The sequence below is a fragment of the Rhinopithecus bieti genome, unplaced genomic scaffold (genome assembly GCF_001698545.2).
Source record: "Rhinopithecus bieti isolate Rb0 unplaced genomic scaffold, ASM169854v2 scaffold_18921, whole genome shotgun sequence".
NCBI classification, from domain to species: Eukaryota; Metazoa; Chordata; class Mammalia; order Primates; family Cercopithecidae; genus Rhinopithecus; species Rhinopithecus bieti.
Genome location: NW_016810178.1, coordinates 214351 through 231154, shown reverse-complemented (window position 1 = coordinate 231154; position 16804 = coordinate 214351). Strand labels below are relative to the sequence as shown.

Below are 16804 nucleotides of genomic sequence, written 5' to 3'. Positions count from 1 at the left end.
AAAAAAAAAAAAAAAAAAAAAAAAAAAAAAAAAGTATTATGGGAGCATTGAAGAGTATCAGCTAGACCAGGTCAGGAAGATTCCTACAGTAGGAAAAGAATAAGATGTACTTGAAAGAAGGAGTAAAATTTTTCCAGGTCTAAAGAGTAATCCTGGGGAGAAGAGCATTTCAGGTGGAGGATAAAACTTGAACAAAAACTTGGGCAAAGCATAAAATCATTAATTCATCATCATCTAATAAAAAGCTATTTATAAGAGATTAATTGGCTAATAAACGTTCAGGTTACTAAGGACAAATAAAAGAAAAACTTTTCAAAATGTAGATCTAGAGAGATGAAACAAAAAATAAACATGTTTTAATTTTCTTCTGCAAATTGTTATCTGTCCCTTCAAACATCTTCCTTCCAGTAGTTTAGCCTGTTTATAAAAGCACTTGCTGTGCATGGATGTTAATTTGCAAGTAAAACACCACTGTACAGAAGAGTTACTGCTAGAGAAGAAAGACTCGCTGGGAAAGAACCCCATAGCATAAAGTATAACCCAGATTTTTGATAAAATGTTTGGTGGATAGTAATTAGGAATTTTGAAAATTGTTTTCCTGAACTTATTACTTAAAGGGGGTACAGTGATAAAGGTAAAAGGTAATTGTAAGAAATGCCAAAATGTAAGAGAAAAGGGAGAAGACAGGGGAGCCCTACACAGAGAAATGTTTCTAAGACTATGCTTTAGAGAAGATTTTGACTCGTCTTATCATAGAATAGAGATCAACTCAGAAATTACAGAAATGTAGAGATGCTCATGTCTGTATTATTTTGCTTGTGCTTTCCTGTGAAGCTATTTTAATCTTCATGCTAATCCCAAATTGTTTTATTATTTTAAATAAGAAACATTTTTTTATGTGGAAACCATGACTATTATCATCTGTGGAATATGCTGAGAATGACCTAGATAACTCAGTTGCAGGATTTAAAAGATTAAAGGTTGTAATTTTTTACTAAAGAAGACTATGATGCTCAGAGTTATTATGCTACTTTTCCAAGACCACGTGGGTGCTACAAGCTAGTGTCTTACTCTCTTTCTTATCACTGTCAGTTTTATAAAATGTGTCCCTAGAAGCTAAGGGATCACTGTCAGCCCATGGAGGGTCTGAGGTGTAATTTTCTTACCTCCCAACTCTATTTCAACAAGAACAACTCTATTCTTATCAATTTTATAAATTTGAATTCTGAACAAACTTTCCTTTAAATAAACTTTCTACGTTGTTACCTAAGTGATTCCCTTGATTCCTTTGGCTAAAATTCTGACTTTGTGTCTCAATTCCCAATTCTATATTGCCAGGCTACAAATCTTTTCTGACCTCTTCACACCTCCCTTTCCCACCCCTCACTGTTATTTTCTAATCACAGAACCCTTTTTGTGGCACATGTAAACACGACTTGTTCAAAGCGTGTTATTTTCCATTTATTTGCATACTTGTTCATTGGGTCCCTATGTAGACTTTAAGTTACATGACAGAGGCTATTTGTTTATCTACCTTTTTCACTATCCAGGAATTAGTTCTTGTCACTCTACTTACAATTCAACTAATATTTGCTAATAACTGACAGAATGTAGGTTTCTTCAGGAGGGAAACAACCTCTCAACAGTCTTCCCTAAGATGACTCCCAACTTTAAAATTGCTAGTGGGGATGAAATAGAAACAACTGAGTGTCAGAGAATGCTACACATTGAAATATAGGCAAGATCTGGCTAAAATGCTTTTCAGGGTTGAACTATGTAATTTTGAATAAATAGTAAAAGAGAAAGGAATAATGAAAAACAAACAAAAAAAACAAACCTCTTTTCATCTGTTTCTCTTTTGACTTTTGAAGGCCAAGCACTACAAAAGGTTCAATCGTAAGCAGCTCGCAGAAATTCTGTTTTCAATCTTCATCAATCTCTACTAGTATGTTCTTTAACATAACTCTATGATTTGTCCTACATCTTTCCAATCTTGCTACCGACATCTCAGTCTAGATTCCTGCCATTTCATTCCTACTGTACTGGGTTGAATAGTTTCACCTAAAATTCATGCCTTTCCGGGAACCTAAAAATGTTATTTGAAATAGAGTTGTTGCAGACGTAATTGGTTAACTTAAAGTTGTATAGAATTACGGGGGTAACCTTAATTCAATATGACTAGTGTCCTTATAAAATGAAAAGAAACACGGAGATGTTCACACAGGGAAGATGGCACATGATGATAAAGGCTCAAACTGTGGTGATTCATCTATAAGCTAAGGAATGCCAAAGATTGCTTTGAAGCCATCAGTTTGTGGTACTTTGTTTCAGCAGCCCAAGTAAACTCATACGCCTGTGTTATTAAATTGGCCTGTAGTGTGTTCCTTACCTTCGGTGTCTCACGGATACTACCCTTCTTACATTCACTTCACTAGATGTAAGGCAGTATTTATCTGGAATCCACTTTGTACAAAGGAATCTGAAAATTCCTTTACATGCCTCTTTCATTAATCAATAAAATGCCACATCAAAATATGTGTAAATTACTCATGTTACCAAAAGAGATGCTAAATTTCATAATGGCTGAATTATTTGCCCAATTCACACAGCCAGAATTTGAACCAAGTTCCACTATAAAATTAAGACACATTGTCTCCCAGATTTATAGATAAATAAACCTCATTTGGAATATCATTTTGTCGCTGCTATTTCCCTGTTATCAATTTGCAGCGTTTTATTTTAATGGCCTACAGATTGATTTATCATCTTAGATAAAGCAAGATCGTTACCCTAATTCTCACTAATCCCTCACATGAGATGTCTGCTATATCCAGCTGAACTTTCCTGTGTCCTTTGTATTTGCCATGTTCATTTCCTATCCCACACCTTCATTTTTGGCAATCTTGCCAGCCTAGAAATTGGCACCACAATATTTAGCATTTAGTGTTTTATTGTGTTGAATTGTTTTACGTATTGTTCATGTTCCATGTATAGCTTAAGTATTTTGTATTGTATTTGCATTTCTTACAATACCTAACACATTTAATTAAGTTGTTTATTAAATAAGTTATTATTGAGCTCCTATGATGTGCCAGATGCCAGAAACCATAATAGGTGCTGGGAATGCAAAGGTAAGCAAAGCAGACAGAAGCCTGCTCTATACATGCTAATAGTTGATGAGAAATATATTAATTAATTAGTAGAATTTAGCTAGTTGAAGCACGGAGTGTGTGTGTGTGTGTGTGTGTGTGTGTGTGTGTGTGTGTGTTTTCTGGAGAGGAATGATAGCCCTGGTGAGAGAGAGGAGGGAGCGAAAAGAGCAAAAATCAGGGGCTAAATCAGACAGGACTGTACAAGTTATACTCAGGATTTCATTTATTTTAAGCTGAGACCAATGGGAGGCCTTTAAAGAGATTTAAGTTGGAGAGGAATGTGGTCAGATTTATCCTTTAAAAGATCACTCTGGCTGTAGTCAGAAATTTTTAAAAAGCACACACACAATTGGAAGAGGACAAGAGTGGATAGCAAGAGACTACTAGTATCTATATTGCAGTGGGTGTTAAATAAGCAATTGCTGATGGAGTCTACAAAACTTCATAGTGTCCCCAAATGACTTATGCAGTAAATTAAAAGTCTTGATTATGACTTCCAAGGATTTATAACTTTGTCTAATTAACTTCATCCCCACCTATTAACCAGCTTATATTTTTAGCTACAAATAAACAAAAATAGTTTATCTACTCTACTTAAAATTCAAGTACCACTGATAGGCATGTGGCCTATCATCCTCACTTCTTAAAAAATGTTAAACCACATTTCTTCATTTTTAATACTAAATTTCAAAAAATCAAACCTGTCTACAACCTCTTACTGTAGTCTTTTTCATTACTCCATCAACAGAGTTCTCAAATGGTTGAGAGCTTAGTATTTGATAATATAGCTAAAACTTTATGTTCTATATGATTTTATTTTGTGTCTCATTTTCTTGAAATCTGTCTTCCTAGCTCTTTTGTAACTTTGAACATGACTAAAACAAGAGATGTCTTCACTGATAATGCTACATAAAGTTGATCCTTTGCAGTTAACTTTGTTTCACAATCTGGCAGTTTTCACAATCTGTAAGAATTATGTGTTTGTTTACTATTTTCTTGTATTTGTTTACTATTTTCTTATACCAGAATGTAAGCTCCATGAAAGCAGGACTTTTCCTTTTCTTAGTAACTACTAACTCTTTAGGGCATAATCCAGTGTTTGGCACATGGCAGCATTCAATAAATATGTGCTAAATAACTGAATGCTAGAGAAATGAAATAATGAATGCTGAATTAGTGTGTATATATATATATAATGTATAAATATATATATGAATGAGTATATATGTATAATATATAACACATTCTTATGGTATTGAGTATGGACATGGTCTGGACTCTTTGGCTCTTTGGGTTCAAATCCTGTTTTGAACACTTAAAAATTGGGAAAACTTGGGCAAGTTATTTATCTTTCCACCTTGCTTTCCTCATTTATAAAATAGTAATAATTTTATGCCATCTCAAAGGGCAGTTATGAGAATCAAATGGGTTTACACATGCAAAGCACTTGGAATACTGTCTGGCACATTTTAAGCATTTTAAGCTTATCTTTTAATAAGAATAAACCACTATGATATCAAATTGGGATTCTATTTCTTCAAGATATTTGATATTCACAAATAAATAATATAAATATTAATACTTTCTGCTTTTCTTAACTTTCACTTTTTATTTCTAAAGAACATTTTGATTTGGCAATTATTTACAGAATTAGGAATAAAATTGAGACATCTCATCTTTCTTGGTCAAAGAAAAGGGTGTAATGACTGTGAGATGTGATGCATCAGACATTTTGTAATTGAAGGCAACAAAGGGGAATTAAACGTTGTGCAGCTCTGCTTCTCTTTCTGAAGGTATTTCTATCAAACCAATCAACATCATAAAAAAATACATAATCCAGTTTGTATTGATAACTACATTTGTGCACAAAGCAGGCTGATCAAATATTTACTCTAGAACCAGACCAATGGTTCAAATCTCGGTCTGCTGTTTGCTAGTTCCATCACCTTAGGCAAACTGCTAAGAATCTGCTTCAGTTATCTCATCTGTAAAATAGACATAAAGCCAAGACTGAGTTAAAATATTATAAAGTGCTTAGAATAAGGCCTGAGCGTATTACCAGTTAAGAGGGAGGGTACATCCCCTGTTTGACAAATATTGGCATCAGCATTTCTGCTGTGATGATGTTTGTACCTGATACACATATAACTTCAATCTGACATGACCTTCCTCAGAATGGGTCATTCAAAGCACCCATGTGACTTCCCAGAACGTATCTAACCACTTGTTTGTTTCTATTCTGATTTAAATTGGATATTATTGGCCAGGCACAGTAGCTCACGCCTGTAATCCCAGCACTGTGGGATGCTGAGGAGAGCAGATCACTTGAGGTCAGGAGTTTGAGACCAGCATAGCCACCTGCAGGGACAGGTGAAACGCTGTCTCTACCAAAAATACAAAAATTAGCCAGGTGTGGTGGTGCACACCTGTAATCCCAACTAGTTGGGAAGCTGAGGCAGAAGAATCACTTGAACCTGAGAGGCAGAGGTTGCAGTCAGTTGAGATTGTGCCACTGCACTCCAGCCTGAGCGACAGAGTGAGACTCTGTCTCAAAAATAAAATAAATAAATAAATAAATAAATAAATAAATAAATAAATAAATAAGATATCCTTGTTTTATATTGATGTACATTATGTCGTAGTATAAAATTCATGAGTTTAGCACACATTTCATCATCCTATATATGTGTCTGTGGTTTCAAAACTGTTAGCACAGTGCTCTGGAAATCACTTAAGAAATACTAATTAATAAATCAAATTAAGATAATACCTCATTCTCTATAAAATATATGCTTTGGTTACTCAGGAAGAAAGTAAATAGGTCTGGTACAAATAGATCCAATATTGTATAGGTTAGAATCATAGACAAACTGGAAATAATCTTAGAAATCATTTATCCTAGACTCCGTAAGGGGTGGTAGGAAGATGACCTAAAGAAGTGAAATGAGATGGACAAGGTCACGCATTCAGTTACTGGGGGAAATGAAATGATTAAGTCATATAAATTATGTCATCTAAATTTTAAATCATATGTGCATATATTTTAGTCCATGTTTTTCATGGATTGTTCCATTTAGAAACAGTTTGCAGCCATGACCATTAACAGAAAAGCTGCACAAAATAGGTATTCACACTTTAAAAACGCATATTGGAACTAAGTATGTGTTCTCTTTAGAAGAATCATTTTATCTGACATGCCCCACCAACTTTTAAACACCATTTACTATCTAACAACTACTAACAACTACATGAGAGTATCATATTCCACATGTCTGTATCTTCTGAGGATGGCTATTATTTAAATAGTTCCCTGTTTTTGTTCAAATGTGCATAGATATCTGGTTCCTCGTCCAACAAATACGTTTTTTGAAATTGGTTTAAGATTTGATTCTGGCAACATTTTTTCGTTATTTTTAATTTTCTATTTTCTTTGCAATGAAACATCCAACCCAATTCCAGAAAAGAATGCTGCATGTATCTACTTCTATTCAATGCGCTATTAAAGACTTCTTCAAAAAAGACAAAACAGAACACTGGCAAATTGCCATTCCTTCTCCAAACCAAAAAAAGGACAAGCACATAACCTTTCTGCCAAGTAAGGACACAGTATTCCTCACAGAGGACAGAAATAATGTTGCATCTTCCCTTATAAACTCTAAGCTCTATATAAGCCCCAGTGTACTTCAGTGCTCATCCAGATTAGTTCAAGTATGATAATCTCATGATTTGGGGAAGATTTTGGGGATAACAAACATTGACAATTTTATGTTCTGTTATGCAGTTTTAGCAGTGTTATTTTTAAAGTTATCTGAAACAAGCTTAAGCTATTTCACTTGAAAGCAGAGCTAAGTGTATTGAAATTAATGTATCTTAATTTTAATGAAGAGAAGAAAACAATAAATTTGTTTTCCATTTTGCAGAAAATCTGCTAGTGGGTTGACATGAACATAGAAGTGTGTTCCAGCAGGGTTTAAATTACTTTGCAATATCCCTTTTACACCACTAATATTTTATATTCAGTCTATTTCTCTGACTCTATAAGGGAGAATATTAGAAATCAAGAGCAAATGCTTATTTGGATTTAGAGATGAGAGACAGAAAGTTTCTATCATGAAGAATGAAAATGAATCAACGATATGGTTTGGTTCTGTGTCCCCACCCAAATCTTATCTCAAATTGTAATCCTCATAAGCCCCATGTGTTGAGGGAGGGACCTAGTGGGTGGGGATTGGATCATGGTGGTGGTTTCCCCCATACTGTTCTCATGAGAGTGAGTTCTCATGAAATCTGACGGTATTTGACAGTTCCTCCTTTACACACTCTCTGTCTCCCCTGCCAACATTTAAAACGTGCCTGCTTCCCTTTCCGCCATGACTGTAAGTTTCCTGAGGCCTCCCCAGCCATGTGGAACTGTGCGTCAATTAAACTTCTTTCCTTTATAAATTACCAAGTCTTGGGCAGTTCTCTATAGCAGTGTGAGAATGGACTAATACAGTCAACAAGAAGTCACTCTTATTATTTTCCTAGAAAAGAAATAACAGAAACTATTGTGAAACGAAACTATTCGGATATCTCCTGGATTATTTTAAGAACATTTCAATATCTGTTGCATGAATTGTCTTCTTCACATGCAGACAGCTAATTTAAGGTATCCTGTCTTAGTGATGAGCCCGTTGAAATCTGAAAAACAATGTGCCAAAGGCCTCTTCTCTACATTGTTGAGTTCCCTGGCATATAGACCTGGCTCTAATTGATAGGCCATTGTCTCCTGTTAAACATAAACAATTTCCCTAAAAACTAACAGCAGGCAAGGTAATTCTTTGACCTTGTTGAAATAAGACAGAAATAAGACCTTTCTATAGTTATAATCAGAAAAAAAGAACACTGTTCAAATCATCAAAATGACAGAGTCTTCCACCTCAGCCAACCTTAGTGAATAGTATTTCCACCCTAATTATATAGGTATATTCCATTCCCTCCACCTTCTAGAAAAAAAACTTTAAGATATCCAATCATAAAACTGCTCTAATTTTCTGACAGCACCCAATCCAGAAGAAAATTGTTTCCTTGAACCTCTCCCCAAACCATCTCATACAGTCGAATTCCTATATCAAGACTCTCCTGACACACTTTTGCTGAGATCACAGAGTCCCTCATCATATGCTGTCTCACTCATTATCACAAGTTAATAAATCTAACTTTGTTTAACAGAAATTGTGTTCCTGAAAATCTTTGGCTGGAGGCAACAGAAAGTAAGATATTTAAGAAAATAAATACCATACTTTATCAACTGGGCATATACATACAGTGAAGTGTCAAAAGATAGTAATTTTGACATGACTTTTAGTCATTTGAGTTATAATTAAGTAGTCATTTAAGTCATTTAATTAATAGTAAGTGATATTTTCCTTTCCTCCTAACAGTTCTAGCAGTTTGGTTTTTAGCTCCATCGCTTCATTTTATACACACATGCACACACACACACACATGCACACACACACATGCACACACACACACACACATTATTACATGATGTCCATACCCCCCATGCTCTCTGGACATCAAATAATAAAACCCTTTACGGGTTCTGTGCTCTAGTTATTACAATACAAAAGGAGGTCAGGTCTTCAGGTTATGTGAGGCAAAGGGGTCACACAGTTAAAGGCAATTGTGATTTATGCTTTATATAAAGCATGTCCTTACATCTGCAGCAGTCTCTTTTAGGATGAGACTTTGTGAAGTTAAATATACTTGTTTCCAAATACAGCATTTATTGTAAAAGTAGCATAACCATAAAAGATGACCTGAAACACATTACAGGCCTTTTAAATACATTTCTTAAAAATAATGAGTCATTATGTAATCAACTCAGTCTTCAATAGAAAATGTGCTAATAACAGAAAATAATGAATAACATAATTATTAAATCCCATTATGCTAAGAAAATCTTCCACATAGAAAGTGAATTTCCCTAATACATTGATATTAGAAAAACCAAGTATCCTGGATAATTGGCTTAAACACCATAACATAACTTCTATATTAAATTAGCAAATGCATATTGTGGCTATACTCTAGTTGCCTGGTTATTTTGAATGACACAAGCCAGACCTCAACAAAACTTTTACTTTCTCTTGGCCCAGCGAACACAGCACATTTTAGAAACTATAAAGAATACACTGAGCTGTGATAAATCTATCAATGTACGGTTACTACTTTGTAGATCTTTGGGAAATGAAGCAATAAGAAGCTTAAAGCTCCAAGTTATAATTAGGAGGCATATTGAGAAAATGAGATGACCCATCATATTGCTAAAACTGAAAATCACTTTGACTAAATGTTTAAAGAACAATTGGGTTTATATACCATTAAATATAATCTATTCGATAATACCAGCTTAGAACATTGCCTGGCACTTAATAAGAATACAATGGATTTTAGCTGTTGTTATTGTTGTTTTGATTTTTCAAAAATGGATCATTCTTTGGAGTAAGGCAGACCTATTTTGAATTCCAACTAGCCTTTCTTCTTATTAGTTCTCTGGTTTTATGTAGGTTATCTGTTTTTTCACTCAGTTTGTTCATTATTAAAATGAAGATAATAATACTTACCCCATAGGGTTATTATGAAAATTAGCAATAATACATGGAAAGCACCTAGCACAGTGCTCAGCATATTAAATTTTCAATAAATGGTTGTTACCACTAATATAGTGATGGTTATACAAAGTCACTGCAAAAAGAACACTCAGTTAAATTTATTTTGGATAATTTATCTTTTAGGGGGTCATTAGGACTGAATATTATTATTAATTATAAACCAAACTCATCTTGACTCTACAGCAGATATGAAAAAATGTAGTTCTTACTTTAGGAAACCATAATTATAGCAACTCAAAGAGAGACAAAACATTTCCTCAAATGAGAAAATATATGATATCTGAGATAAAGTGCCTCAGCATTTACGCCTGTCCTATTTTTTCATTGCAGAGAGCTTTCATTTTGCAAAGCTTTTTTATGAATGTTATTTTTGATCATAAAAGACTTTATGAAGGTGATGTTTTATAAAAGACAGATGGCTGCCTGGATCTCATAAAGGAAGTTAGGTTAGAGAGAGAAAATTTTCACACATTTTTTTCTTCTCTTTTCAAGTACATTAAAATATATTAATAAATAAAACTTAAATGATCAATGTGACCTTAAGAAAATACACAAAAATATTGAACTGTCAACTTTATAAAATAAATATACAATTCTTGAGATAATCACTTCTGAATTATTAAGCAAGGGATATCAGAAGTAACTATCAAGTCTAAGAGGATATAAAGAAAACTGGGTGGGTGAGTAAATCACTCAAAGATTAGGTATACTCAACCAACTTAAAATAAGTGTTAAGCTTATAATGAATTATATACTCAGTTAATTTATCAAAAATTCCAAATAATTTGACCATTTTTTTACTATTATGAGACTTCATTTTGACATTGAGCCTATAGCTCAAATTAGGATTAACAGGCATATCTGTCTTGTTGTTCGTTAAGTGGGATGCTGATTTTAGAATTAGCTGACATATTAGGTAATTCTAAAATGATAATTTTAAATAGTTATTACTAACACAGCTCAAATAAATACAAACAACTTTTAAAGAGTCTAAACACACACTTCCCACTGTAATACTAAAATACAATCAATTAAAAAAATATAAAAAGGATAAGAACAAGAAATGTGTATCCTCAAAAAACACTCACTTAATAAACTCACAAGGTTTATAAAATAATACACCATATTGTAGTTAAGTTTTCAAAAGTTTGGTAAGAAGAGTAAGTGTAATCACAGAGGTGATGGCAGTGATCACCATGAGTTCAAATTATTAAGAAGTGGTGGATATGGGACTTAACATAAAAAGACTTAAATAACTGAAGATGAGTTAAGAAACCAAGAGTAGTTATGACGAAGACAAAGATGTGATTTAAGAATGGAAGTTCAGGAGGCAGTGAGAAAACCAACCTGACTGAAGTTGTGTAGGGACTGGAGAGTAAGAATCAGTGAACTGGATTATAGGGTAGCTTTAAAATTAGATTTACTGTAGGCCTCATGCATTCTTGAAAAGGCAGGTAAGGATGAAAGCAGTGCTTTAGAAAAATTATCCTATTAGGGCTAGATAAATTGAAAGTATCAGTCAATTTTTAACAAGAACTCTGGCTATGCTCCCAAACTTCAAGTTTATTTTAAAATTTGGGTGGAATCTCCATAGCTGTTGATTCAAACATTAGCCTTCATTAGGCTCTGGCATTTTTTTTACACCTTATTATAAAATATAATGAATGAATGTCCTATTTGAAAAATCTAAAATGTAAGATAAGATATGGTATGGAAACAGATATTTACTGAACATCTGCTCTGCCAGGCATTATGCTAACTGTATATTATCAATTATCTCCAATTCTCAAAATGTCTCCTCAATGTAAAGCTGATAATAGTAACAATTACAATATTTCTACAGCTAAGCTATATAAAATTGTCCATAGGACTTTTTGACCAAAAGTTTAATTGGTTCAACCTAATATATGCCAGTAACTAGAGTAAATTATACATATATAATATGACATTTAATCCTCTCAGCAATTCTATAATATTGTTTTATAGCTGAGGAAAGTAGAGGTCAAAGTGTAGCTTGTCCAAGGTCAAATAGAAAATAAAGGGCTAAATGAATATTTGATCTGTTGTTTGTTTGTTTATTTATTTATTTATTTTGAGATAGAGTTCCACTCTTGTTGTCCAGGCTGGAGTGCAATGGCACCATCTTGGCTCACTGCAACCTCCGCCTCCCAGGTTCAAGAGATTCTCCTGCCTCAACCACCTGAGTAGCTGGGATTACAGGGATGAGCCACCATGCCTGGCTAATTTTGTATTTTTAGTAGAGACACGGTTTCACTATGTGGATCAGGCTGGTCTCGAACTCCTGACCTCAGGTAATCCTCCTGCCTTGGTCTCCCAAAGTGCTGGGATTATAGGCATGAGCCACTGCACCTGACCTTGACCTGCTTTATTTTTAAGCAATTCCATTTCTATCACACATGTCTCAAAACTCACTTGCAAAAGTCAAGTGAAACATTTTGAAATGAGGATATATGTTTATATATTCATATATGTGTATGTTTAAATCCACATTAAGATTTTGTGTTTATGTGTAGATATCTATTATCCACATATTTTATATGAATGTGCACATTCTGTCTCATACACACACACACACACACACAAACACACAACACTGACATCCTTTCCTTTGATAATATTTTCCCCTTGAAATGTCTCCTAAATTTTATAAAAATTTTATACTTCCTGTAGGATTATCTTGAGGATATTTATAGTTCTTCAATGAATAGTCCTTTCTTTATGATTGCAAGCAGTACATAAAAGATAAAAAAATATTTAAGTAGAAATCCTTGTGGAGATAAAAAGTACATAATATAGTTTGGCAGCTAATTCATTTTTTTATCTTAATGATAATGTATTAGCTCCTGAGTTATGATTATCTATCAAAGCAATAATTCCATTGTTTCAGCTGTAGGCTATATCTACAAACTGCCAGCATTAATGATCAACTCAGTAGGAAAGGCAAAAAAAAATTTTTTTTTTAAAAAACACCCCAAATAAAAGTTGTCTGACTGAATACGCAACTTTCCAGATGAGATCAGCACATTCAGGGTGGTATGGCCGTAGACTGAACCCCTGACTTTTCAATTGGTTATGTTGGATTGCATATCAGTCTGGATGGCAGTGGATCACTACAGAGAAACTAATTAGATACCATCTAATTGACTGATAAGTGCTCAAATTAAGCAACTCAAACATTTTATGATCAACTTCTGACTAGATACAATGTGCTTTAAAAGTCTTTGAACACAATCACAGTTGATTTACTATATTTTTCATGGAATACAAGCTTTAAGTATTAAATATTTAGCTACTTTATATTAAAAAGGTGAAACGCTAAGTCATACATTATGTAAAGGGTAAAGCACCTGTCCATCCTCACATTTTCATATAATTTTTGCAAGCTTAATTTAGTAGATTATTGGTCTTGTGACATGCCCATGGAATTAGTCTAAGTTATATGAGGCAGAATGTGTTTTAATGAGACTATGGTCATAGCAGATAAAAGGATGTATCATTATAGATAAATAACCATTTTCTTATTAATAATGGAACACAATTGATTAAGGATTTAAAAAGAAAATAAAGAAGAGAAACACCTCTGTGAAACCTTCTGAATGTCTTTTCAAAAAGTTAAGCTTATGAATACAGAGCCCAGAACAAAGGACCCTAAAATTGAGACTACACATAAATTATTCCACAGCAGTAAAAGCTATGAACTTAATGATCTGGAATAGTCACTTAAAACTGTAAGATTCTAGAATAGACATAGTTTTGAAACAAGAGTATAAATGAATGAGTAATGTGATCCAAAGCATAAAGATACTGAATTACTGAATGCTAATTTTAGAAAGGTTCACAGCAGGTTGAATAGATTAAACATTTTGTATAGGAAAAAAAATCTATTGATGTCTCAAAATTACATGCAATAAAGTATGAACAGCTGGTTCTCTTGTATTGGTTTTCATGCAAAAATGATTATTTTCCACTGGGTAATTACTGACTGATTTATCTCCTATATCCATTTGCTCACATGTTAATGTCCCTGAATACTTAGAAGAGGTCATCTTTTGCAAGGAAATGTGTTTGAAATGCTAAAGTTGCTGCGATTATACAATTTCTAAATTTAATACCTTTTCAATCATTGGTTAAATATATATTACATTCCATTTTTTCCAGGACAAATTAAACAGTACCAAATGAAACAGGAACTCTCAGATAATACCAACCGTGATAACTGAGCACAAAAAAGCCACTTGTTGTGAAATCACTGTGGAATTTGATTAGAATCTGATTTGAAGTACTGTAGACTGATTCCAAAGCGGTATTGCCACTAAACTGACCGATCTGAGGTGAATTTTGGTCTGGTCCATCCCTATGAGACAAGGATTGGGAAAGAAGGAGAGATCGAGATTGATTTTGGAAGTAGTTTTGAACCAAGTTTAATAAGGGTATTGCATATATTTATATTCTAACATATCAATAATAAAGATGCAGGAAGCTAACCAATGAGTGCAAATAATATATATTAATAATAATCTATGTAGGTGACCACATATTTTTAAATGTAAAGTATAAAACAGATTACATTTTGACCTAAATGGAATGCACTCATATTAGTTATAATTAATACATTGTCTTTGTTTTTTTAGCAAAACTCTAGTGCTTTTAAACGCTTGAGGTTTGCCCCCTTTTATTTTCTTCAGCCATAGTCTTGAGAATCACAGACTGTTAAAGTTACAACTCTTAGAACTCAGATGAACAAATTATCAGTTGTTAATTATTAATTCAGATACTTTCTTTAATATATTTGTATTTATTTATTTATTTGTTTAGAGACAGGGTCTCACTCCATTGCCTATGCTGGAGTGCAGTAGGATGATCACAGCTCACTGCACCCTTGAACTCCCAGACTCAAGGGATCCTCTCACTTAGCCTCCTGAACAGCTGGGACCACAGGCGCATGCCACCATGTCTGGCTAATTTTTTATTTTTTCTAGAGACAGGGTCTCATTACGTTTCCCAGGCTGGTATTGAACTCTTGGGATGAAGTGATGCTCCCGCTGTGGCCTCCCAAAGTGCTAGGGTTGCAGATGTGAGCCACTGAACCCAGCCTTAATATATTTTTAAATAAAGATGTTTCAATTGACAAGACTGTAATACAATTAATTTTTATGACAGGAATCCACTACTTATATTAAATAATTATAATTTCTTAAATTCCACTGACTTTTGTTAATGGAGAACTTCCATATCGTAAACTTAGTCTGTTAACTCCCTGTTTTAGCACATTAATTTAATAGTATCTTTAAATCTTGTTTTCACCTATGAAGTCTTTATTCCACAATGTTTACCTAGTTCATGGCGCAAATAAGCCAAAATCTATTTCTCTTGTGTGTGAAATTCTACAAGACACATACTGTCAGGCTCAGTTACTCACCTCAATTCAAATATCAGATGACAATTTGTAACAGAGTATTGTGATATATTTTTATTTCAACCTTGTTTTACTGTATACATAGTTGAATAAATCAATAGCAATAGTCCCGACTTACCATACAGTAATGAAATCATATATTGGTTCTGTTTGAAGGACAGTAAAATTGATGTAGATGCCATTCCCAGGGGGTACTCTTACAAGCCAAAAACAATCTTGAAAGTTTGGATATTCATCAGGATACCCAGGAGAATAAATGGTGCCATTCATTGCAGTTATATTCCCACCACAAAGAGCTATGGAAAACATAACAAAACAAAATAATATTTAAAAATAACAATAAACTGACTATGGAGAAAAAGGCAAACATTTCAAGTATCTTAAGCATTATGAAACACATTTATGCTTTGTTTTTACTTCAGTTGAGGTATATATAATGAAGTTGGCAACAGTGCACAAAATACAGTCAACTTTATATTTCCACATGAGTTATGCTAAATAATTATTAATGATCACTAGATTAGTAAATTACATTGTCTTCTCTATTATTTAAATATTTTATATCAATGCAAAGACTTTAACTTTCATTTGCCTCTTACTATGTGTACATATAAGGCCTTACGAGAGGTTCGAAGCCTTTTATTTCAAAGGCTTTTCTACAGCAAAGGAACTCAGTAGCAGTATCTGGGTTAGTGGTTTATATAAGAATGACTTAAATGCATACAAACCCACATGCACCCCTTCCCTTCCCCACACACATAAGAAAACTCTAAAGTGTGAATCAACTATTTTTTTCACTCCCAGTAGGAAAGGTTAGGACTCCTGCCAATAATGATAAAATTGTTATTCATTATAGAGACTTAGGGGTTTAAAAAATATCTTCAGCTGAGAGACTATATATTTAGCATGCTATTGGAAGAGGAAGACAAGTGAAAAGTGCCAAAACAATATTAAAAACAGATGATATCACCTAAAAGATAGTTTCAAGTTAGAAGCATACCTTCACACCTTGGAAGTGGATGATTCCAGTTACGACTGACACCATGAAGGCACGTGAGAGCTGAATTTCCAATTAATGTGTATCCTGGGAAACATTCAAATGAAATGGTTTGACCCACAGTAAAATCATTACCAATTACAAAACCATTTCGAAACGGGCGTGGATCAGGACAGCTTTGCAACTGATAGGCTGGAAAGAGGAAAAAGAAAGACGTTTTTTCTTTCCAAATTTCAGAGGCCACAGATAGGGTACTAGAGCAATTTTGCAACTTACAAATAGATGTGATGCTACTTGTAGTTGATTATAAATAGCAATTCAGGTTTATGATAAATGCTGTCAATGACCTATGACAAAAATTTCTTCTCATGTCTACAATTTTCATATTTAAAATGTTAGCACAATTCATAAAAATGCATGCTTTCTTCACCTACTTGTGCAACCCAACTGAATTATGTTTTAATGAAAATGTACACTCTTCTTAAAGCTACAATTTTAATAGAATATATTCTGATTCTCTTCCATAGAATGCAATTGCTTCTTTTTTTTTTTTTTTTTT

General features: G+C 33.6%; 1 protein-coding gene across 1 annotated transcript in view; it reads right to left on the bottom strand.

Moving 5' to 3' along the window:
* CSMD3 (CUB and Sushi multiple domains 3) overlaps positions 1–16804 on the bottom strand; it is a gene marked incomplete at its 5' end in the record, with an annotated part of 336142 nt that overhangs the window by 110823 nt on the left and 208515 nt on the right. Inside the window, 3 exon segments of the mRNA XM_017891519.1 lie at positions 14041–14186; positions 15367–15544; positions 16249–16437. Of these exon segments, the coding sequence (XP_017747008.1) occupies positions 14041–14186; positions 15367–15544; positions 16249–16437 (513 nt within the window).